Source organism: Ornithodoros turicata, chromosome 7 (assembly GCF_037126465.1).
Source record: "Ornithodoros turicata isolate Travis chromosome 7, ASM3712646v1, whole genome shotgun sequence".
Lineage (NCBI taxonomy): Eukaryota > Metazoa > Arthropoda > Arachnida > Ixodida > Argasidae > Ornithodoros > Ornithodoros turicata.
Window position 1 is genome coordinate 7,394,014 of NC_088207.1, and position 24,931 is coordinate 7,418,944.

A 24,931-nucleotide genomic window follows, 5' to 3' on the forward strand; every position below is an offset into this window, starting at 1 on the left:
TCGACGCACCTTTCTAAAGTTCCAAAATACTACCACACATAGCTAGCTACAAATGAAGCGGTTCCTGAAAATGTATCCGGGGCTCCCCGAAAACATTGACTGTACCAGTAACAGCGGGCTCGTCTTCGCCCGGATTTTCAAAGCCGTCGAAATCGCGTATCCGTATGGGCGCACCGACAGTGGGGCAAGGTGGGTCGTATCCCACCATCCCCCTGGAGCTTTAAGATCACTTGTGAAAAATTGTGCACTCTTTATATTCAAAGGTCGCCACGATTTTTCTCGGATATCATAATAATATGAACCCCTGAACAGCCGCACAGCCCGCAACGTCCGTCTCCAGGAAAAGAGGTGAGAGGCTTGCACGCTTTGTCCCCCCCTCCACGACCCTCCACGACGCCATCCTATTTGCCCCTCTCCCTCGGGATAAATCCTGGAAAATCCCATGCGGCATAATATTAACACACACGATCACAGACACAAATGCACAGGCATGGGTGCAGCAGACGCGGTTTTTGATCCACGCGCCGATTATTTTGGGCCGGCGGCGGCTCACACGGGTGGCATTCAATGTATTACCCCATAGACGATAGCGTGCTGGGCGAATGTAATGCATTCTGGACAGGTTCTGGTCGCACGTCACAGCAAATGTCAACGCACATGTGACCTTAAAGGAGCATTAAAGTGGTATCTAGCATGGGCAAACACTGCTGTCATCTTGTAAAGCAGTATGTGAAAAGCATACCACAAAATATTTCTGTCCAAAGTTGTTTCACCACGGTGCAATTAATTTGGAAAATCGCTGCCGCGGTGACAGGCCGGAGCGCTCCAACTGCAGACCACACCCACTCTACTGTGACGTTGGTGGTAGAGAGCCCCTCATTCGTTCGCAGGAAAAACCGTCTGCTACGAACATTGCGAGCTGTTTCTTGTGGTCTTCTATTCTTTATATGATTTATATCACGTTTTCTAAAAAAAAACAAAGCATATATGCAGCCTGAGAAAATAAGATTACAATCACAAGAGTAATATATCCATGGCTTCTGTGCAATCTCAAAATTCACAGTAGCAGAAAGCAAGGGATCGCGGCGGTATTGTGGCGCCACCTGTTAGCCACTGTACCAACTGCGCGGTGAAAGCTGTCGGACAGGCTGCATACTGTCGAGAAGCACGGGATTTTCGCTGTACAAGCGCAGTTAATTTCGGGCTGCACCACTCGTTCTTCCCGTGGTATCTGCGGTCCCAAAAAATCGTGGTTGTGTCGTGGACAGCCTTCAAACCCTCCATTTCGGACATCACGTAGCCGGAGAACGCATGGCGTCTCCGAAGCGGTAGCAGACGCTCCGGCCTGCGCGATGTTGGTCACCTTGATCATGTGATCCCAGGTCTAATGAGGAGCGTCCTCACCACTTGCGTCACATGTGACGCGTGCGGTGGGGCTCATCACGTGCCTATCGTGAAGGCGAAGGAGGGTGTTTCGCGCACGGGAGGTTCGGGGAGCTATTTCAGGCGTCCCAATTTCGCTACGGTTGTACAAATTGTGGGAAAACTGTTTTCGGCCGCCTAACATTCCATACTGACCAAAACCAGAAACAAAGTTGTGGGCCTCTAGACTGCTCCTTTAAAGATGGCCGCGCAGGTGTTCGGCTGCGAAATGGTTTGTAAACAAGGCGTTTACTATTACTGTGCAACGTTTCGGGCGCCTTTCGACCTCGGTAATTATATTCATCAGATAATCTCGCATTAAACGCGCAGTTTTGTACATGAGGTCTCGTACTGTTGACCACTTCCAAAGATGCGATGGCGACCCGGCATTATGACACACTGAGCCATGGAGGAAGCAGTGATGGAAGTGCCTCAAAGGTTCTGGTGCAGTCATCGGCGCAAGAAAAATCGGGTTTTGGCGCAGCGTCGCGCAGCTCCGAGATCCGCTGTCGGCGTACCTCGGGCGTGTATGGCCATTAATTTATTATGTGGAATCGGCGATTACCACGTTAATTTCAGTTTGGCCAATTTTCTACTCAATTTGGAGTCGCGAGATCGGGGAGCTGCGAGCCTAACGACGAGCTTCCGACAAGCCAGTGCAGAGCGGGCGTGAACTACACAGGTCCACATACGCAGCGAACAGTGTCTTTCGTCGTCCAAGAGCCTAGCGATCCTCAAAGGTAGCGCAGTGATTGCGAACAATAGGTCTAAATGTTATCTTAGAGACATGCAAATCTTACCCTTAGGAATCAAAAAAGGGCTTTGCGTGGAGGTCACTGTCACCTTGGATATCGATGGACATAGCAAAATGCAAGCGAGTTGGTGCATACTTGACGTTGCCAGTTTGGGAAAAACACAAAAGATAATATAAAATGATCAACGCGATCGTTGGGGCGTCACCGTGACGGTGCGCAAGTGGGTCCCGAGACTGCTTGGGTACAACAGCAACAACAAATAGATCATGACTCTGGCCTGGGGTGATTCACCGCTGGAGAACAGTACACTACCCCATTGCACGCGAAACATGGGATGTGAGATATGCGAATGAAGTTATGTGCAAGTACAATGCTTGAACTCTCCTCCACACTGGCTGCGCAGCGCTACGTCACACAAAAAGATGAAAGAAACACATGAAAGAAGCGCCAATGTCCTTGAGATGCAGGGGATGACCCTACAGCGTCTGGAGCAAACCGGTACCCAAGAGGAACTCCAAGAACATCAGAAGATCTCGACGGTGTTGCACATGGCTCTGACATGGACCGAGAATTGCAGCCAGGTTGAACGTCTGTCGGCTAGCACCACTCAGCTGAGCACAGAGTTGCCACCTCTCTTTCATAGAGCAATTAGGACGTGCTCAATGTTTGCTACGACGCCATATGTGGAGCATTGACTGCTGTCACAGTATACGATTCGGTACTTGAATTCGGGAGTGAAGGCTACATTTTGACGAAGCCTGTGCAGGAGGGACGTAAAATAGCGTACGGTACATTACCATAGCGTAGCGTAGGGTACGGCTATGCTAGGCCTAGTTGACATAGGCATCGACCGATTAGAAATCTAGTAAGCCGCTCCTACAGCTCACGCCCACATTTACATTTGGTCAAACGCTGGTGCACATGGTTCACTTCGGGTTTTCTTTTGCTCGTGACACGCCTGGACTGCGTAGCCTACTGCGTGCTTTGGCGCACTCTCTATGGCGCGGCACCCCCTGATTGGCACAATTTGGCGCAAATGGCGCAGTACTTCCATCGCTATAGGAGGAAGGAAATCAAGAGGCAGCTCTTTCTCCCTCACCCGCGTGGGAACCGTCTGGCGGCCGCCAGAGTCATAACCGCCATTACCTGTTGGCCCTCAAGTGACCTCACTCCAGTTGCGCTTTCAAGTGGTCCTGTAGAGGAGGTGGTGTTCCCCTACATGAGTCTTGACCGGCGATGATGGAATGTCCCAGCGGGCAGATGGACGTGGCCTCACACTAGGACGGTGCCGGTAGAACTGCCGTGCCAGAGCCGTAGCGCGTGGCAGCAGAGGCACGTCTTCGTCATCACACACGGGCCGCCACAGTCCTTTGTTATGTTGGTTGCGCAGCTGTGAAAGCTTCGAGAAAAGGATTTGCGAAGCCGACGTGTATCACGAAGGGCAGGCACCCTGTAGAGCGTGAACAAATGGCACCCACTGCATCTTAGCCGATGCGTCGAGGAGTACGTGCCTATGAGGTCACGTAATGGTTGAGAGGGCTATTCACTTATGCTCGCTATGGTCGCTTACTTATGCAGTACACGGCTCCCCGTGTACCACACTCTTAGAAATGAACTTCACCGCATAGCACGCTCCTAGCCAACCATAATGTCGAACGATATCGTTATCTGCCCTGATTTGTTGAAAACGGAAGGCGTTCGCCTTTTTTATGACAATTATGAACAGCATAAGTGTCACAAAAAAGGCGTACGCCTCCCGTTTGCAACAAATCAGGACAGATAACGATATCATTCCAGATGATGGGGCTAGGAGCATGCTATGCGGTGAAGTTCATTTCTAAGAGTGCACGTAGGCCGCGCGGTCATCACGTAAAAGGGTAAGAAGTATCAACCTTGAACCTTCAATCATGACGTGACCACCACGGTGAGCAGTTGGCAAAATAGCTTTAAGATTCCGCATTGTCACCGAGGTTCTCGCGCGCCGTTGTGGCGTCGCATTGATGCAAATACAACTGTACAACACAATAATTTACTCATAAGCATTCGCAACAGTATGCGTGGACGGAGTGCATTCGGAACATTCCCTGTTTTCCTTTGGGCCGTCATGTTGTTTACATCACGTGATACGATCACGTGGGGGCTAAGTGTATTCCACAATCATACGCGTCGGTTGCCCCGCTTGCCCCCGTAGAGAAATGCGGGTAGGGCCTCTCCTTGATTTCCTTCCTCCATGCCCTGAGCCGATGTGGTTTACTTAAACTGAGGAGAAATGGGCTACCATGTCGCGGAAGAAGCACCGTATAGTTCACGCTGCAAAATATGTTTATCTCTTGGCTTTATGCCGGTCGGAATATGCCGGCAAGCGCTAAAACTATATGTAAGCAAAGTCACATGCCTCAAAATGACGTTTCCTATGACGTGTGACCAGGACAAGGTGGCAGTTTTGCGAAAAGCCCCCGCTTGAGGGTAGTTACAATGGCGGGTTTCTGTCATCTCTGTGCAACTGCTCCTCGGCGGGGCGGCGCACACCTCTTGCTGTTCGGGAAGGAATATACCTGGGTTTATGTCAGCACAGTTCTCTGTGAAGACAACCCACGCACGATCCCCCTAGAGCAACATACTGCCGCGCAGGAAGGCAGGCAAGCCAATCGGAAATACCACTCCACCACCATCTTCGAGAGGTGGTGAAGACACCGAACCATTGCACACGGGGGCAAAAGTGTCCGAATAAGTCAGGGGACACAGGAAGTCACGTGGAGTGGTCGTGACGCGAGAATTGAAAGCGGAACTGCCGGCGTCGAGAAGGGACACTCAAGGGCAGATACGTGGAGAGGGCGGTCATGGTAAGGGGGCTAAAGGGGCTTGCAAAGAGCATTATGAAGTACGATGACGTGGGTGCGTGCAGACGAAGGTCCGGGCAAACGAAAACCGTGCTGGGCGGCTGGCGCGCAGGGGTGAGACGTAGTTTGCGTATGGCTGGACGTAGCTGATGGACATATTCAGCACGTTCGTGATTATCTTGGACAAGCCGACGGTCGAGAAATTCCCATGGAATGCAGAGAAATTGATCATGGACGAGTTCCTACGGTCCCAGAAAGATTTACCTTGAAGGTGGTGTGCAGCCCGAGGAGAACAGGGAGGAAATCGTCTTAGAGCCCTGCACGAACCCGGGCTCCTGACCCGGCCCGCGGGCCTGGCTTGTTATTGGCTGCATGCTGCGGGTCGGGCCCAGCCCGACCAACCTGTTTCCGAGGGTCAGGCTCGGTCGGATCACGCAGCTAATTCCACAAAATTGCGGACTATTAGTTAATATTGCCACGTATCACCTTTGAAGCGACCACACGGAACAGTAACAGCGGACGGCGAGGCGTCGAGCGACGGGCTGAGATCTACGACACGCCGCGCTGATTACCAAGCGATCCTTCCAGAAGCATCTGCTCCTTCGCTCGAATCAATCTCAAGGGCAGGCCGGCGGCCTTAGAGAAGCCTCGGTATTTCCTCCTCTCCACCGACGCGTCTTTTCTACAATGTTCACCGCTCTGTATAAAAGCTTGTGAGCTCCCAGTCGGAGCATTCTTTACCTTAGTTATGTCTCAGAGCTACCGCTCTTGTGTTAGCCAGCTAAGCAGCTAGAATAAAGCGTTCGCCGATTATTCGCCGTCTCGCTCGTCTGTCTTCAACCGTGACATTTCTGGTGGAGATGCAGGGTAGTCCCTGCTCAACGGCCTGGAAGAACAGCAACGACTGAGTAGAAGACAGCGTGGTCTACCTGCGGAATTCGGCCCATTGGGGCCCCCAACTTACAAGTAGATGAATGCGACAGCCACCATCGGCAGCGCGGCACGGCAACAGCTGGGCGCATTCGCGACCCACCCAACCTGCACCACTCAGCTATCCGGCACACGCACAAGAAACTGGATCGCAAGAGAGACGTACGGCGAACGTCAGACTTGAGGCTGCTTTGCTACCACCGTGGAGAAGCCAACCACGCCTACCGCCGTTGCCTGTACCGACGGCTGGGTCTACCCGAATTTTCACCTGACGCCTCCCGCCCTCAGCGCGGTACTCGCCCAGCCGCAATTGAAGACTCTCTACGGCAGCAGAATGCTTCTGCTGGCTCATGACGTGACCACTCCCCGAGCTTGACGAACTCGTCGAACAGCAACATGGACCGCCGCGACGCTCGAAACCTTACCAGTGACCTGCAAATACTCATCGACGACCACGAGACAACTGCGTTCATCGATAACGACAGGGTGAAAACGAAATGCGATGACCGACACAGGTTCTGGCATCGGGACGATGCCACGTCTACGGAGGGGGCAATGCCACGTATCATCTTTGAAGCGACCACACGGAACAGTAACAGCGGACGGCGAGGCGTCGAGCGACGGGCTGAGATCTACGACACATCGCGCTGATTACCAAGCGACCCTTCCAGAAGCATCTGCGCCTTCGCTCGCATCAATCTCAAGGGCAGGTCGGTGCCCTTGGAGAAGCCTCGGTACTTTCTCTTCTCCATCGACGCGTGTTTTCTACAATGTTCACCGCTGTATACAAAAGCTTGTGAACTTCCAGCCGGAGCATTCGTTACCTTAGTTCTGTCTAAGAGCTACCGCTCTTGTGTTAGGCAGCTAGAATAAAGCGTTCGCCGATTATTCGCAGTCTCGCTCGTCTGTTTTCATCCGTGACAATATCATCACGTGCTTGCGTCACCCTGTGCATATATTTGCAAATGTGTTCAAAGGACACAGCATTGTAAGTATGGTTCGACCCTCTAGATCATTCTCAAAGCCACTTCACATTGCTCCTCACATATTTCTCAACCACGTTTGCAAACTTTGGTGAGAGGGGAGGGGTAGGGATTGAGAGGACGAGTTTGTCGACAATCATCCTCTACCTCCACAAAAACTTGATAGTGTAACGATAACGCGCTTGCCCACGTGCGTTCTGGATTTAAATTGGTCTCGTGCTGTTGCGATGTTCAACCGCCAGGACTTGTGTTTGTGACCTTCTTTTCTCTTCTTCTAAATTTACTTGTAAATTTGTTTTTAAGCCCTAGAAGCGCGTATGTCACGGCTGGAAATACGAGGCCGGGCTCTATGCGCTGAGTCACCGGGCCAGGACTGGCTGTACTTACTGGGCCGCTGGACCGGGCCGCATATAAAACATGAAGGTCTGGGCCCGGGCCATTTTCCGATGCGCCCGGGCCGGGTCGGCCGCATTTCCAGAGTGGGTGATGCCAAAGGTGAACAAAAAGCGCTTGAAAAGGGCAGATCCAAATTGGCGTTAGCGGTCCGTTATGGCGTTTCACGGCACCCAGAAACGGGAATCCACGAGGCGAGGAAAGTTGAAGTTACTGTCAGGGTGGTGCTGTCTGGCATTTAGGGGTGACTTCAAGTCAGCGGAAGGATCTGTGAACAATCGTGAGGAGGAACCGGTTGCTGTGTAAGATGGAGAAGGGACCGACAATGTCCATGGGTAGACGTGCGAAGTGGGCTTCCGGAGCCGAAAATGGGACGAGTGAGGACTATATGTACACCGGCCAATCTTCGCACGCTGAGAAGAGATGCAGGAAAGGGTCCAGCTTCGTACGTCTTTGTTAATTCCAGGACAGACGTAGCGGCTGGTTATCAAATGCTGGGAAGATCTGATACCGGGATGACAGACTGTGCAGGACATCGAAAATACCCTGGTGGAACGGCGAGGACACGTAAGGGCGAAGCGTGCCGGTGGACGAGTCGCACATCAAGGTGATGTCAGTGTGCGGCAGGTGAATGGGCAATAGTTGGAGTGCGGTCAGTTTCCTCTGAAACTCAAGAACGGTGGGACCGCTGCGCTGCGCTTCGGTCAGTGCCACAAAATCGGGGACGGGAGGGCGTGAAGGGTTGCGCGCGACAGTGCATCGGCAACCGTGTTGTCGGCTCGCTTGATGTGTTGCACGTCTATAGTGAACCACAAGATGTATGCCATCTGGCGCGTTTTGCGGGACGAATCATGTCTGCTGTCGGAAGGAAGGGACCTGAGATGGAGCACTGCATGTGCTCGAGCTTACCCGAAAGGCCGGGCTGGACCGGATAAAGCCCCTTCTTTTGGCGGACCTGGGCTACACTCGGTTTTCACCATTATGGGTCGGGCCGGTCCTGAGCCTGTACATTGCCGGACCTAGGTCGGGCTCGAGCCTGTGTTACCACACTGTTAGTTAGACACGGTAACCTCTTACAGTCGCTACACTGGGCCTGGCCGGGTAGCCTATAAATTTCTCTAGCCTCTAGTAGCAGTGCTCTAACCTGAGAGCATGCATGAGTGACTTGTGGTCTGTGAGCAGAGTGAATTTGCGTCACTCGATGCAGTGGCGAAAATGGCGAGGAAAGCAGCCAAGATCTCATGACTGACAATGCGGTATCTCTATTGAGTTGGGGTCAGCGTACGGAGAAGAAAAATTGTCTGCCACGTGTCAGAAATGTATTGCTGAAGAACAGCACCAACGCTTGGCCGAGGCTTGACGTGTCGACGACAAGTTATGTAGGAGCATCACCTTGAGGGTGAATGAATAATGCGGCTTGAGCTAATGATTTTCTTGCTACCAAAAATGCATCAGAGGCAGGGCCCTTCCAGGAAAGCTCAGCTTTCGCCTTTCGTTGACTTTACAAAATCCTGAAGAGGCTGCAAACTAGCACAATGTGGTAAGAAGCGGCGGTGGAAATTAAGAAGACCGAAAAATTCACGCAAGTGGCGCTTGGTAGTCCGGCGGGGAAAATTTTGAATTGCCTCCACTTTGGTGATAAGGGACGGCTGGCCTGTGCGTCGACAGTGTGCCCGAGAAAGTTTATGGTGGAGACGCCGAATTGACTTTATGAGGAGTTGATGACGATGCCATACTGGTCCAGACGATCGAAAAGGAGGCGGAGGTGCTCCAAGTGTTCTTCAGGCGTGCGGCTGGTGATGAGCAAGTTCTCATTGCAGGCAAAACAGAAGAGCGGCGTTTCTCAGTAAAAGGAACCCGCACGTATGCGATTAGCCTGAAGGTGTGGTGATGGCTGTCTTGAGGATGTCGTCGAGCTCCATGGGAATCTGATGATAAGCTTTAATGAGATCGATTGTCGAGAAAATGGTGGCGCCGGCCAAATTTACAGTAATGTCTTGAATATGCGGGTATATGCGAAACCGTAGTCTCCTCAAAAGCGACGGGAGGCAAGAGACTGCACCAAGTCGGTGAGGCGAGCAACCTCAAAAGCGACGGGAGGCAAGAGACTGCACCAAGTCGGTGAGGCGAGCAACCTCAGCGCGTAAGTCCGCAATCACCGGGTTGTGCGGCTGGGCGACGCTTGATACCAGAGGGAAGGAGACGTCCATAATGTTGTTGGCCATCTGGGCAAGGTTCGCCAGAGGAATATTCCCAGCTGATCATCTATACCGAGTTGGGCAGACGCTGCATGAAAGCTTCGTCAGTCGCAGGTTTATCGCCTAAGGGACGCGCTGCATGCGCCGAAGTAGTTGATTGAGTTCCTGGTCGCCCAAGTCCTCAGCGGTCAATAATTGTTGGGGACGACGGCGTTCGGAAGCCGTAATGCGCTTGATTAGTTCGCTCTTGAGCTTACGGTGTAGGGCTGGTCCGCAGGAGGTGTCTGACTTCCATAGCGGTGGATGGAGAAAGGGCAGAAACTGCAGTGTTGTATAGGGAGTCTTGGCCGGTGACACGGTGGGCAATGAACTGCGATTCCACTTGAGCAAACTAGACTGCGCGGTCGCTTGGGCAGAAGTCTAGAAGCCTAACAGGCATGGAAGCAATGTAGGCTGATGGAACAGGAAAGTTCGAGGGACTCCATCGAAGGGTTCAGCCATGGGAGCAACATGAAGGCGCAGGGAGGGCTCTGGACGGTGCAAGACGATGAGCGTTCGATGTCGGCTCACCAATTGTTATGCAGTGAAGCACATACTAATGGACGAACTGCCTTTAAAGATGTTCTCTGTCCGACGCAGAGAACCAAGCTTAAAGCAAAACAGAGTAGCGCGCCTCACGTTCACGCGCAGTGCGCAGACCGAGGTCATCGTCGTCAGTATATGCTACAGGGGCTACAGGTAATTTCACTCTGAATCACCAGCCCGCGTGGCTCGTTGGTTAGCGTGCTGGCCAAGTCACGTGGAGACTGGGAGGTACCCGGGTTGAATCCCGGTGCCGGCTGTGCTGTCTGTTTTTTTTTTTGGGGGGGGGGGGTTTCAGGCGCTTTCAGACATATGTCGGCACTGTTCCCTGAGAAGTCGGCCCAGGACGCACATTCCCCAGGGCGTCAGTCCAGACGTTGCCCACAACGGCGAGCCCTTTCACCATCCCCACCCGAACCTCAGAATCAGATAAGAGGTTCTAGTCGCCCATCCCATATTCCAAAGCCTAGTCCCTAGGTGGGTCGCATTGTACCCTACCTTCTGAGGATTCGAATATTTGCCTTTGTCCAGTGAAAGAAAAGCAAAAAAAAAAAAAACTATGGCGAAGCTGTCTCATTTGTAAAACTTTATACTTTTGCGGCACCTCACTTATCTTCCAATCATAATACCTAAAAGTGGTTTATATCATTGTGTCCGCCTCAAAATGTCTTTGTGAAAATACTCCTCCTCGTCGAAATAAATACGTCCAGTACGATTTGCCTGCCGATGGCCGATGTTTGCCCTATTTGCGTGAACTGATGACGATGTCGCACTGTTTGACGGTGAGTCGTACATTCAGTACGGATTCACATGCACAGTCATAAACGGGGAACAAAGGCCTCATTGCGTCGTCTGTAACAAGGTCTCGTCTAACGACTCTATGAGGCAGACCAAGCTGAAGGAACATTTGCACAGTGTTCACCCTCGATCAGCACAGCGACAACGAAAAGCGCTTTTTCCAGCGTCATGAAAATGTCCTGAAAAAGATGAAGCTAGACTCTACGGGAGCCTTCCAAGTTGCAGGCCACAACGTTATGGAAGCTTCCTACGTCATAGCACTGCAAATAGCGAAACAAAAAAAAAAGCCACACACCATTGGCGAAACCTTGATAAAACCTTGCGCCCTCAATATGGTTGAAATATTATTGGGTAAGGAGCAAGAGCGGAAACTGGCAGCTGTTCCTCTCTCAAACAGCACTGTTCAAAGACCAATAAGTGACATGGCTGACGACATCAGGGATCAAGTTGTTCAGCAGATAAAATCCGCAGCATTTGGACTCTTCTCAATTCAGCTGGACGAGTCATACTGATGTGGCATCATGCTCCCAGCTGCTGGTGTTCGACAGATATGTTCACGCGGCTTCATTTAAAGAGGAGTTCCTCTTTTGCTGTACGTTAGAAACTACAACAAGAGCCTCAGATGTATTCGAAAAAGTGTCCTCATTCTTCGAGTCACATGGCCTTTTATGGAACAACGTCTGCGATTCCTGTACGGACGGAGCGCCGGCTATGCTCGAAATCGGGTTTTCAGGCTGCCGTGAAAAAGCGAGCTCCTGAGGTCAAGAGTGTCCACTGCATGATCCATCGTCAAACACTCGCGAGCTTCCTTGCAAGAGGTCCTGGATCAAACGATCCAGATTGTCAACTTTGTCAAAGGGGGGGGGGGGCTCTCAACACGAGACTCTTCAAGGAGCTGTGCAGTGATATGGATGCAGGACATCAGTTCCTCCTTTTTCACACGAACGTTCGTTGACTTTCAAGGGGAAACGTGCCTGCCAGGGTGTTCGAACTCCGTGAAGAGCTTAAGGTATTCTTCCAAGAACAGGGCAAGACGACGTATTTCGCCTCGTTGAGCGAAGAAGCGTGGATATTGCGTCTCGCCTACTTGGTGGACATGTTTGAGCAGCTGAACAAGCTGATCGAACCTTCAGATGCAAGGAAGAAACACGAACATAATCAAGTTCATCGATCCACTGAAGGCCATTCTTGTGCCAAGTGCAAAACTGGAAAAGGAAAGTGAAGGGAGGCAACGTCGCAATGTTCGAGAAGCTGTCCTCAACGCTTAGCGGCAGTTACCATGATGGCAAAGTTCCAGCGTTCGCCAGAAAAGAAATTCTGCTCCGCTTGACAGCTTTGGAAGGGGAATTCCACAGGTACTTTCCTGAACTTAGGGACAACGACTTGGCTCTAGTGCGGAACCCTTTCAAGCTCCCAGTGGGGAAGGTACCTGATAATTGTCAGGACGAATTTTTGGAACTGCAGACTGATTCCGGAGCAAAGGATACGTTCGAAGGGAACACCATAACAGAGTTCTGGCCGCTGATGTGCTGTTCTTACCCCAAAGTTTCGGAAAAAGCGCTTCGCACGTTGCTTCCTTTTGTGTCAACCTACCTGTCCGAGTCTGGGTTCTCGGCGCTTTTACAGATCAAATCGAAGCAACGAAGCAGGCTAGATGTAGAATCTGATCTGCGCTGCGCTCTTTTGTGCACAGCTCCGCGAATCGAGGAACTCCTGAAGAATATAGGCAGTCACAACTGTCGCATTGACCGTTGTGTGTTCGGAACTCCCACAGACGCGTGGCGTGCTCGCCACGCGTTGGGAGTTCCGAGCGTTGGGAGTTCCGACACGGCGATGACAGACGCGTGGCCCTCCTCACTTTTATTTAAAATGTGGACTGCGTCGGCGATGCTGAAAATGGTATATACGTTCTAGTGCTACATATTAATGTTCAGATTACCAACACGAGGTCCCGTGGACATTGTAGTCTTAGTCAACCTTGAATAAAGTATTTTACGTAAGTGGACACCGTATTTGGGCGACCCGGTAAGCCTGTATAGCTGTACTCGTGTGGTCGGGCATCTGTTCCTGTGTAGTTCACACCAGCGCGCGGAGGGGGGGGGGGGAGGGGATGACGTCTTGACGAGTGCCAAAAGGGGTCCGGGTAGCTGGAAACGTTGAGAACCACTGCTTCGTGCAAACTTCAGAGCGTCCGTCGCGCCACGGAAAATCCTAGCAGCAGCCACAGGAACTAGTTGTGTGAGACCCGCTTGGGTCTCTAGGGCTATTCGCCGAATGCTTTCAATCGTCACCTTGCTTCGGTCATGCCACGCCTGAACTGATAGCTGCTAAAAGTAATGCCGTGCTGCACACACTGTTGCGTCGTTGGTTGCACAAACACGTACGTATGAGAATGCCGGGTGTGGGAAAAAAATAGTCCCTGGTTATGTGGGCAAAAGAATGGTCCCGCAGGCTCCTACGCGCCCAAAAATACAGGGGCGTGTGGTGGCGGATAACTGATGAAACACATCACAGCCGACCGAGTGTTGTCATTCGCTCTCCCCATTATTTGTTGAAAAAGGAAACGTGGGTATTTCTTTTTCATGTGCTAATAGATAATAAAATCTGCACGACATTCAATGAGTAACATAAAGTGACATCATTCCCTGCACTAGTTCGCTAGCTATATCGTTCGTTGGATGATTTTCCTATTGTTGATCAGACACGAGATTTGAATAAAAAAAAGAGACACGAGTCTTACAGTTTCCCCCTGCGTTTTTTCGGTGTCGATGTTTCATTCATTTCAACTTGTGGCGAGCCATGCTCCGCTATCTTATCAAGTGTGCCGTCACTAAAGCCGCCAGAGGGCAGCGAACACTGGGAGGGCGTGGCGCTCGCCCACATAAGAGGCCACATGCCTCGTTGGGGGGCATGGAGGAAGGAAACACAGGAGCGGCCGTTTCGAGCAGATTTCCGTGGGACCCCTCTGGCGGTCGCTCCTGTCAAAACCGCCATTACTTCCTGTCCACCACGTGATCCTCTCTAAAGTTTCGGTTTGGCAACGCTTTGTTGCTCGCGCTGCTTTTCCAAAGTCACTTACTCTTAAAATGTCAGCACCACTGCGGAAACAACGTTTTGTTAACGTGTTCTTACCGCGGATGCGGCTGTCGTTCAACAGAAAGCAGCTCTGTCACGGGAATAACGTTTCCTTCGTAATCACGTACTTGACCGGTTGTTTCGTACCCCTGTCTGTGAGAGAGTCATCTTGAATCGTTCCTTTGCAAGCTGGCGCTGTCCTACAGCTGTAGATTTGATTTCCTCCATCGTTGTACAAATTTGATTACTGGCATGCTTTACCACTTCAGCAGCAAACACACAAAACGCGGCCTCGTCGTCACACAAACATCGCTGCTGCGAATGATGTTTCTAGTCCTGCGTCGTTGTCCTGCATACCCTGACCGGTCTTGTAGTAGAAGGGTAAACCAAGAGTAAACCTCCGAACACACACAAATAAAGCTGGATGCGCGGCGTTCGTCACAATGCAGATATCTGAACTGGAAGACAGTCACGGCTCCCGTCGTCTGCTTTGGGAGCTGGCCTGCGCATGCTCTTGGGGTCACGTGAGCGGTCACATGGTAGACAGGAGCATCCCAGAATGCAGTGCGAAGCTGGCACGCCCGTCCCAATGGCAAAAAGTTGGAAGGGCCGCTCCTGTGTTTCCTTCCTCCATGTTGGGGGGCCTTTTTTCCCCGCTGGGAACTGATGCTGACACAGGAAAATAAACCTGGTATGTTGGTTTGAATTTCTGGTTGTGCTGCTTGTTCCTTCGCGCACGGAACGGACGGGCTGACGCCCCGAGATTGTGGGAACGTAGGTTTCCACATACTAAATCACAAAAGGAGAGTGAAAGAGAAAGGGGGAACAGAAGGAACAGACGCAATGCGCTCAATACAACCGGTGCAGGGACTGTAATCGCTTTTATGACCCTCACTGAATGACTTGCATCTTTTATAGTCAATTAGCACAAAAGTAAATTAAAAAAAAACTATGTTTCTCACTTGGTCGGCTAGGGTCCGCTTCATCTGCGCTCCACAACGACTTCTGTATTTTTGGGCGCATGGAACCCCGCGGGACCAGTATTTCCGCCCACGAAACCAGGGATGGTTTTTTTCATGTTTTTTTTTTTTTTCGTGACTGAAAAGTGCCCCAGCGGGTACAAGGTTCCACCGAATTCACACGAAGTGGACAGGGGAAGAAGAGGGGTGTCGGGCGTCAAACGTACATGTCATAAAATAAGCTAGTACGTGTATTCTGTCTGTTTTCTTTTATGCCAATGATTCAAATTAGTTGCCGTACTGAGACCGTTCTTGTCGTGTTGAGATATTGTGATGCGTGTTCTCAATTCGGACATGAACTTCCAACTAGCTTGAACCTTGTCGCGTTGTCCTACTCAGCTAATGAGTCTTCTGCATCCTTTTGGTGTAGGTGCAACCTTTGCAACGTTGCTGTAAAAATGATAAAAGAAAGCACACGCAAGTGCGGTGCGCACGAAGAAAAACTAAAGGAATGGATGACGCTAGCATGCCTGCTTCTGCATATAGTCTTATGCGTTGTTGACCCCGAGAGTACTCGTTCAGAGTTTAAAGCGACTGAAATCCGCAAAGTTACACAGATGATTCACACATTTTAGATTTTTACGAAGCCCGCCACATGCACTTTTGACTGGTTTCGATATCAGACGACTCGCATAAAAAGTTCGCTTTCCCACCGCTACGTGGCCGTGAAAGCGCCACCTTTACTCTATGCACGAGGCGGTATATATGTAATCGATAGGCCGAAAAATTATCGCGTTACTATCGAAATCCCGGTTTACTCGATAGTTGGACAATCGATAGTCAGAAACTCTTGATAGTATAGAATGTTTCGATGTTTCGATAGTATCGCCACGTGGTATCGCCCATCACCATTTCCAGTTGGCAACCTTTACATAGCTAATGTTGGTAAACAATAAATCGCGCGGGCTGAGCCACTGACTTTTTGTTCAGCTCACAAAACGTTCAAATATACGCACGGGTGGCAGCAGAATGACAACAGTTCACGCAAAGCAAACGTAGAATGGGTGTTGTAAGGTAAATGTGTTCATTACTGGGATGGGATATGTCTGTGTAATCCGCCGGCCTGGAGCGCTGTGTTTGTTAACTTTGTCCCGTATTCACCAAAGCATCTGTGGTTCTCAATTGTCACAGCAGCATAGAATGTTCACACCGAAGGTTGTGGGGACTGAACTCACGGATAATAATTCACGACCATAATAAATGCGTAGTCAAATGTTCACGAGCGTAGGTGAGAGCAACAGAGAGCTACACCATAAAGAGCTAATAGGTCTACTCTTCGCCTCTGCGGGGACAAGTGGGAAATTCCTTCCTCCCCCCCCCCCCGCGGATATAATAGCACCTGGATATCCCTGTCAATGAACATAAATTTGGCTAAATTAGACACGCTGTTCACATTGGTGGGATAAAAAAGTAACCTTTACTTGACAAATTTCCCACTTAAGCTCGCAAAAATTTACATAATTAAACTTGCATTACACGACATTCACATGAAGAAGTGGCAAAAACCCGTTAAGAACAAATGCCGTTGACCGCATGACTCTAGGTGGTGCAGTTTTTTTTCATAATTCAACGACACATTTTCTGGGACACCCTGTATACGTATCGTGAAAACGTGTTTCCTGAACGAATGTATATACGGACCTGAGATCTTGTCGGAGCTGTCTCATTGGGCAGGGAATTTATTCTGCACCACCTAGCTACCCGGACTGAGCAAGTTTTGTGGAAAGTGTTTTCCCTCTTTGCACCCTTCCCACTTATGTTGCAAGTTTCAAACAATACTGCTTTCAACGTGAAATTACAACGTAAATTAGACGTCAGTCTACAATTCTTTAACTCAGACAGGGCATTTGCACAAAATGCGCATCATAGAGACACGTTCAATTTCCGTAAGCTGCCCATGTTTGCAAATGCAGCATTCACCAGTTCCCCATCCCTGAAGGCAAGACGGGCCAACAGGCCGCTGAGCTGCTACAGAAACGGTTGGAAACTCTAGGAGCTGTCCGTGAAGGGACGTTTTGTGTCGACTGTGAGACCTACTTCAGTTGTCCAAACATCAGTAAGTAATTTCAATATATGCTGAGAAAGAATCATAGCAATGGATCACATTTTTTTTATAAATGAAAGCTACGTTTCAGGGATGTCGACTTCAATTTCAGCTGCTTTTGTGTATTCTCCAAATTGTGGGTAAACTGTTCCAACTTTCCCGTAACTCATTAATAATGTGGAGCTATCGAACACTTGGCCAGCATGTCAGAAGTGGGAAGTGCTGCCCAGTCTTTCATTAAACTGGACTTCAAACAATGAAAGGACACACATGGTGCGTAATGAAAAACATCTTACTGCTAATCCAATCAATCCTCTAATTAATCCTCTCATACCCTCATGTTTGAAAGTAAGGCTTGCTTGTGAAGCACAATAAAGCTTGAGATGGACCACATCATGACATGTGACTCAAATGGATCTCGTAACTCCATGGACTGTAAAACCTGTATTGTTTGCGAGCCCCTAATCTTTGCCTCATTTTCGCATTATGCTGTCCAGGTTGACAGTTGGCATGTAAACTACTTTGCAGTACAACGACATGGAATGAAGCTTTTATCAGATCTCGAGATTACCATTATATAAACCAGTCAATTAAGCCACGAGCTTCATCATCATCATGGCGCAAAATTTAGTGGCCACAAATATGTGCAATTTTCCTGATGTGGAAAAAGTTTCGGACCTGAAGTGAAAGTGTTTTACGTTACGTTTCAAAGACAAGCAACATTCAGTACTCATTCTTCACATAGTTGCAAACTTGGCACAGAATGTTGGTTGGAATACATTGGAAAACTGACGCATGAAAGACAGCACTAGGAACTGAATGGAAAGACAGCACTCTGTTCTTCTTTCAAGAAAAGAGCTTGCACTTGTTGACTTCTTGATGTTTTGGCAGTTTTTGGCATTTATTGCATGTATCCAACTTTGAAAAAGTAAGATTTTTTGGCAGTATTATTTTAACTTTGAAAATGGGTACCCAAATTTGGGTGCTGACACTCTATTTCAGTAATGGGGTGGTACATAATGTTACTGTACAAGTTGTAGAAACAACACCCTTGAAGTGTTTTCATCAATCAATAAATGCTCTCACAGTATGTAACTTACTGCACACTCCCGTGCGCTTGCGACTCATCTCGAGAAGCAAAGCGCTGATTTTACGATTGCTATTAAACCATTCAACAAGTGAACAGAACAGTGATCAGACCAAGCAGTCAACCAGGATTGAGTATGAAGAAAAGGACACAGTTGGAATGGGAAGCAAAAGGCCACTGACCGTTGCGCTGCAGACCATCTGATTGAACCATTGAGGCCTGTCGGTGACAAGTCACCCGAACAGAAACATAAAACATGCCCCCAACTGCAATGTTAGCACTAGCAGTGTTTTCAGAATCGGGACTTGGGCTTCTTCGTGATAGTTGAACTTCTATATGCAATAAGGTGTGATCAGTAGAAAAATCTCGAACTGAAAAGACTTCAAGTGAATACTTGGTGGTCAGGTGTATATTGGTCACTGTTGCATTGGTGAGATAATTGCAGCTGGTATTCCTCGAACAGCACATGCAAACTGTGTACTGTACATGTATGTGCCTGCTCTACATGAATATCCTGTTAGCATCACTGTAGGGTGCGTGACTTGGCAGAAACTGAACAAAAACCAAGGGCATGACTTGTTCCTGTTTTCAATATAACACCACGTGCATATGGTTTTGGTGCAGGAAAAAACAAAGGAAACAATTTTCACCAATCAGACTTTTATGACTGAACAGTGATAATGCTAGGTGTGGTAAAGTCATCTGTGTGTAGTGCAGCAGCCACAAATGGGCTTATCATTCTGCTAAATGAGATGAACCTTGAACGTAATGTCCTAATGATATTATTTCTTAGCATAGTGCACATGTTGTGTTTTTCCCAGTTAAAATACTTAGTAGCACTGCTGATACATTCATGTGAGGTAGAAAGAGTATGTCTCTCCAGTGGAACTTCACATTGTACAGAAATTTAAGCCACTCATATCTGTATGAGTATGCAGAAAAGGGTCTGATATAACTGTCTGTCCCATTGCCACTCATGCATTTCCCATTTCTTACCCTCCATTAGCGGGTCAGTAAATTGCAATACAGTCCTAAATTTCCTTTGGCAGGTACATTCTTGTATTTAGATCACGGCTCGGAACTGTTATTTTTGGGGGTTTGGTTCATGTTCCAGTTGTGTCTGTAATGCCTGACACCACGGATAATGTAGCACTCGCACAGCTGAATACGCCGCGTCGAAAGAAAATTTAGTGGCTGCAACGTGCGGAGGGAGATTGACAGAGTTGAGTCTAGTTTTCTTTGCGCACTGGAAAGTTACGAAAGGGTAGAAAAGTGCATCGGATAAACTGCTTGGACGAGGCCTAAGTGTTGTGTTTGTGCAATTCAGCCACTGTAATTCACATTACTATCCTGCGTATATTTTCATAATGCAAGTTTTTGTACTGTAGCCAAGCTACTTCCCACATAAAGCAGTCAAGGCCTCTGAAAGGGTGTGATGTCACATGGACAGTTTCCATGCTTGCCTCACTGAGTCTTCCATGATCACAAACAGAATTACAACTTTGCCACATGTCCATCTCTTCAACGTGCAGCGAGAAGCCAGAAACTTTCGTGATGCTTTTGAGAATATGGTCCGCGTAACTCTAAATAAATTCTTACAAAATTGCTCGCATTTGTAGTGCACATACTTTCAGTTGCTTGTATTGTTCATGTGGCTTCATGGATTCCTCTCATTTCAGTTCCAGCACGCTGCATAAACATCATCCATGACACAGAGCACCCAGCAACATGTTTTTCCCTTCTGGACACGGGGCTGTGTTTGGTGGCTGACTTGACGTTCGACATGCTCATGATGAAGTTATCCGGCATTTACACTGCAAAGAAATCTACAAAGATTGAATCTAAGGGACCCCGCTACGAAGTTGCAGATTTCCTGGTCAAAGTGGGCAGCGTCTCCCTTGGCCCTAGCTTTCGAGGAATTCTCGTCGAGGTGAGACAACGCCGACAACTTTATTTTAAGGATGATGGTTCTGCTGGATGGAGTGGTAATCCAGAAGATGTGGGTTCAAGTCCTGCAGCCTTCTAACCCTTTCAGTGACTTCCTTCGTTCATTGTTCCTAGGCACTTGAGGCCTTCTGTGTTGTTCTTTTTTTTCTATGTTCCCGCCTCAGAACATCAATTTTCGTTCGCGTATATATATATATACATGGTAAGTGTGAGTCCCCCATGTTCTTCAGCAATGCCTCCTGTTTTGCAGCAAGTAATACCACAGCATTGTGTTACACACAATAATAGCTTTGGTGCATATCGTACGGCGTTCTGTAACATGACAATTCATTTTGTGAACAATACCTGCGGAAACAGTCACGGTCGTATTAACGCGGTTCGACTGCATTCGAGACGTTGGTATTGTGAAGTGTCTACCACCAGGCACCAGTCAAGCATCTTGATACCCCACACCAATGGCAAACATTCTCTTGATGGTGGAGTAGTTTCTTCCTGTTGCTAACAACATTCGGCTTTTGTAGCTGATGGGGCTCGGAGAACCTCCCGACAATTGTAACAAGACTGCTTCCAAAGTGAGGTTCAAGCCGTATACTGGTAAAATAGCGGAAACGCAGGGTAGCCGGCGGACGAAATTCACGATTAAACAAACATGGGCTACACGAACATACACAATGAGGATTTCGTGGTGTATTTCGTGTAGCTCATGCTCAGGCTTGTTGAATCATGAAGTCCGAGCCATCTGTCCTAAGGGCACCACAAACTGTTATTGGATATGGTGATCAGTCAAAGTGACTGTCACTGAACGTTGGACGAGCGACCAGCATGCCGCGATGAGGAACTGCAAGATGCAAGATACTAAGGATTAATACTAGGCGTGTGCGAATCCGAATATTTTAAGTCGAATCGAATATCTAATCGAATGAGGGAAAAAATTCCGAATACCGAATCGAATATCGAATATTCGTGCAAAATTTACAATATGTGACTTTCGCACTAAAAGTTTCCATTTTGTAGCCCATGGCTTTAGTGTAATTTTTCTGGCATTAACTGTCACAAGAGAGACATGCAATTCTTCTGTTTAAAGCCCCCACTCTTTAATTTTACATGAGAGTGCTTCCTGCTTTTCAGGTGAGCCTACACTTACTGGAGTACTGGAGTGGTTACCTTCATTTCAAAATTTTATGCAGGGCAGTAGCACATTGTTTCAGACAACCACAGGCCATTTGTGAAACAAACGAATTGGCATCCTGCCTCAGCTTAGCCATGAACACCCTTTAGTTTCTTTGCACTCGTCCTAGGAAGTTGCACTATTAAAATTTTAGATGTAAAGGACATCTTTAAGACACCCTTCTTGTTCGTGGGCTGTAGTCATTATTCGAGAGTCCTAACTTTATAAAGGCACCTTCACAGACATCAAATCAAAGTCCCTCGTCGGCACCACTAAACTGCATGTGGGAGGGGCGCCGCCCCTTCCACAGACACAAAACTAACTTTGGATAACGTTATCTTAAACTAAACACCATCCGGCCTGTGTTGGTTCTGCAGCAAGGGCAATTTCGTAAAGGAGGCTTCACCTCATGCACGGAAGCATCAGGTGAAGCCCACTTTCGGGTTGTGTCGCTCATATTCGTGGAATAGTCGAATATTGGATATTCGATTCGCGAATCGAATAGTTCGAACGTTTGATATTCGAATTCGAGAATTCGATAATAATAATACTAATTAATAATTAATTAATACTATTGTAACAGCTAAATGTTGAGGAGCAGGGAGGGCCAGCATTGTTCTGCACCAGTTGCCAAAACCTGCCAGAACCAGTCCCAGTGTCAAGCCTAAGCCAGGAACCGGTGGTGAAGGCGTCCATTGAGGATATCTACTGTGACGTAAATTGCAGAGGCTGAATGAGTAATTAAGACGAAATGCAACATTTAACGTAGAACGTAGTAGAAGAACGCGAGCTAGACGGTGTGTTACACACAGAGGGCGTAAACATATGTTTGGGGTAAAGACGTAGACAACATACGAAGCAGACGGGAGTTGTCTGCGCCTCTACCCCAAACTCGGGGTCATGTCTTCCACATGCGACATGTAAGCCTCACAAATTTTCAGCCCTCCAATTTGTGTTACTATCAGGAAATTCCAGTTTGTATGTCTGAGTGTGAATGTGAGCATGCAGGGAAAAAAATGTAAGAGAGAATGGACTGGAGTGAATGTGTGTCCGTGTCTTCATGAAGGAGGCCTCGGTATGTTGGGGGGGGGGCGGAATGTCTGCATAGTGTGATTGGTTGCACGCCTGACCGTCAGTCGGACAGGTGGGGTGTCTGAGTCCTGTCGTCTTTGAGATGTCTACTGTGTTTCCCGGCATTATTTTTTATAGTAGCCCAAGTAGGATGTATAGTAGCCCAAGTACAAATGATACAAGAATGTTCAATAGCTACAAACGTGAAATGACGACAGTAGTTCTACAATCATATAGCAGGTGACACGTACCTACAAATTGCAAACGAGGAGGCAATGATAGCATTTAAGAATGGTGACAAAAGACACAATGCACATGTGCAAGCAAGATAACAGTGACTTAGGTGCACTTAGAATGATGCTAGGTGGCCCTGAACAGTCGAAACAAATTCATCGACACTTTTAGCCGACACAACATTGTGTGGTAGGCTGTTACACTCTTTGATTGTACATAAAAAAATGACATGTTTAGAGTCCAAAAACTGGTGTTGTTGATCTACACTATAACCATTCTTTGTGTGGGCACTTGTCTTCGGTTTGTCTAGAGTCTTTGAACGCGCCCTGCACCAAGCAATGAAAAGTGGGCTGACGCTTCAGAGACCCTTGAGCTTGATTCCAAGTGGGTTTAAATTATCAAGCAAGGAGCACGCTGCTCGAAAAGCTCCAAAGGTTGAGTGGAATCTGCATAGAGCTGAATTTACGAAAATCGGTAATAATTATTAGTGAAGAGAGGGTAGAGAGGTGCCACTAATGACCATGAATTGAAGAAGGGGGCATTTCTGGTAACACAGCTGTGATATTTTCTATTTTTTATTTTCCTCATATTCTGTAACTTGGACACCTCCCTAAGTAGGACACACTTAGTCTGCACCGTGGGTGTACAAGGTTGGGAGGTTTCGCTCTACTTGTCTAGGCTTGTGCCTTCCACGATCATCAAACCGAAGCAAATATTTTGCTTGGTTTACATGTGCACACTGCTCAGTACCTCTAATCTTAATGATCTTGCAAATGAGCACGAATTAATCCTCTTTATGGCTATGGCCTTCTCATTGTAGGTAGAGTATCTGCCATGTGTGGTGCCCTCAAGTTGCTGGGACCTGATGCGGGAATTTATGCAAGGCTTCATGGGCAATGCGGTGCAGGGTCCTCCCCAGTACCTGCAGGGGCGTATGAATGAACTTTATAGCCCTGTGGACACAGTACAGCAGTATATGGATCACTTCAATGCTTTCCGACGGGCCTCCACAGCAGCGACTTCAGCACCTGCCAAGTAAAAACTGTGTCAAAGAGCTGTTTCACGTTCTAGTGACATAAAATGCTCTTTTTGTTCTCTCTCTTCTCTTCCAGCTTGCCTTAATTACTTACGGAGGTGCAAAATCTTGCGGAATGTACCTGCGGTAACTAAGGTGTATCAACTGGCCAAGCTGGTGAAGGTAGTTCTGCCAAGTATTTCAGTAAAAATGTTGAACAGTAGAGCTCCTCGTGCTACGTAAACATTGCTGTGTCTGTGACTAAAGTGTCATAGTAGTGGGCACCAGCTGCCCTTACAACTATTCTCGTGTTGGTATTCCTGAGAAGCACGGATTTCCTACATGGAAGATTGTTGCCTGCGGACGCGAGACTATGGTAACCGTAGAACAGAAAATGTGTATTGATGGCCAGCAGTCGACAATCCCCATCAATCCTGTCAGACTTCATCAATTTTATTAGGTCAATCACGATATAGGCAAGTGGAAAAAAAAGCACAATCCCCAAAGATTGTAGCACTCTTTTCGACATCATGCACTGCATTACAACGCAAGAAGTACATATTCTATAGAAAGATTAGAGACACACTGGATGGATGGTCCTACTGTATAACAGACGGCGACATATACAGATATGTACAGTGCTGAACAAAAGTTTACGGAACATGCTCCGGTGCGTTCCGCCCTCAGAGTGACAAGCTAGCAAAGAATGGTACCGTACGAACTTGCAAACAGGTGACTGGCTTTCCCAGGCACACGTCTGTAAGTCAGTACGGTCCCATTCGATGCTAGCGTGTCACTCTGAGGAAGGAATGCACCAGAGCACGTTCCGTAAACTTTTGTCCAGCACTGTACATGTATTCCATCAACGTGCTGGGGCAGTTTAAACAGCTTGTGAAGACGTAGCAGTCACTTAAAGGGACGGTCGCATTTGTTCCAGTTGATTTCCCAACTGTGATGTAATGATGAAAGATGGAAGTCACTGAAAAGGTTAGCAGCTGTAGGACTCGAATCCACATCTTCTGGATTACCGGTCCTGGGCTCTACCAATTGAGCTAACACGCCTTCTCAGCGACTTCCAAGGGCGCGTCATCTGAAGGGACAACCAACCACTCTCTCACTCATCCCCCTTTCACTCTTACATTTTTCTCAGTCCTACACACATTCATACTCATTAGCTCAATTGGTAGAGCCCTGGACCGGTAATCCAGAAGATGTGGGTTCGGGTCCTACAGCTGGCTAACCTTTTCAGTGACGTTCATCTTTCATCATTAATTTCTTAGGCACCTTGAGGCTTTGTATGTGTTTGTCCTTTCTATGTGTTGCAGCCTCAGAACATCAATTTCTCATGAAATGTAATTTTATTGCTCGTT

The 24,931-nt window shown here is 48.3% G+C and overlaps 1 protein-coding gene and 1 long non-coding RNA gene across 2 annotated transcripts; one reads left to right on the top strand and one right to left on the bottom strand.

The window, feature by feature from the left end:
* Nucleotides 1-9,247: 9,247 nt before the first annotated feature.
* On the bottom strand, nt 9,248-10,212 carry LOC135399495 (uncharacterized). The gene is made up of 2 exons (XR_010424307.1): nt 9,407-10,212; nt 9,248-9,354 (listed from the first exon to the last, which is right to left on the bottom strand). It is a non-coding gene; the product is annotated as an uncharacterized LOC135399495 (long non-coding RNA).
* Nucleotides 10,213-15,850: 5,638 nt separating this feature from the next.
* Nucleotides 15,851-23,784, top strand: LOC135400180 (mediator of RNA polymerase II transcription subunit 20-like). The gene is made up of 5 exons (XM_064631918.1): nt 15,851-16,009; nt 16,909-17,051; nt 19,806-20,056; nt 23,367-23,581; nt 23,659-23,784. Exons 1-5 carry the CDS (start codon nt 15,996-15,998, stop codon nt 23,666-23,668), a joined length of 633 nt encoding a protein of 210 aa, XP_064487988.1. The 5' UTR covers nt 15,851-15,995; the 3' UTR covers nt 23,669-23,784.
* Nucleotides 23,785-24,931: the final 1,147 nt, after the last annotated feature.

Bases quoted from the DNA above. Each gene is read 5' to 3' on its own strand.
- LOC135400180 (XM_064631918.1), top strand. The intron at 17,052-19,805 runs GTAAGTAATTTC...CTCTCATTTCAG, and splicing joins CTTCAGTTGTCCAAACATCA to TTCCAGCACGCTGCATAAAC. The intron at 20,057-23,366 runs GTGAGACAACGC...TTCTCATTGTAG, and splicing joins TTCGAGGAATTCTCGTCGAG to GTAGAGTATCTGCCATGTGT.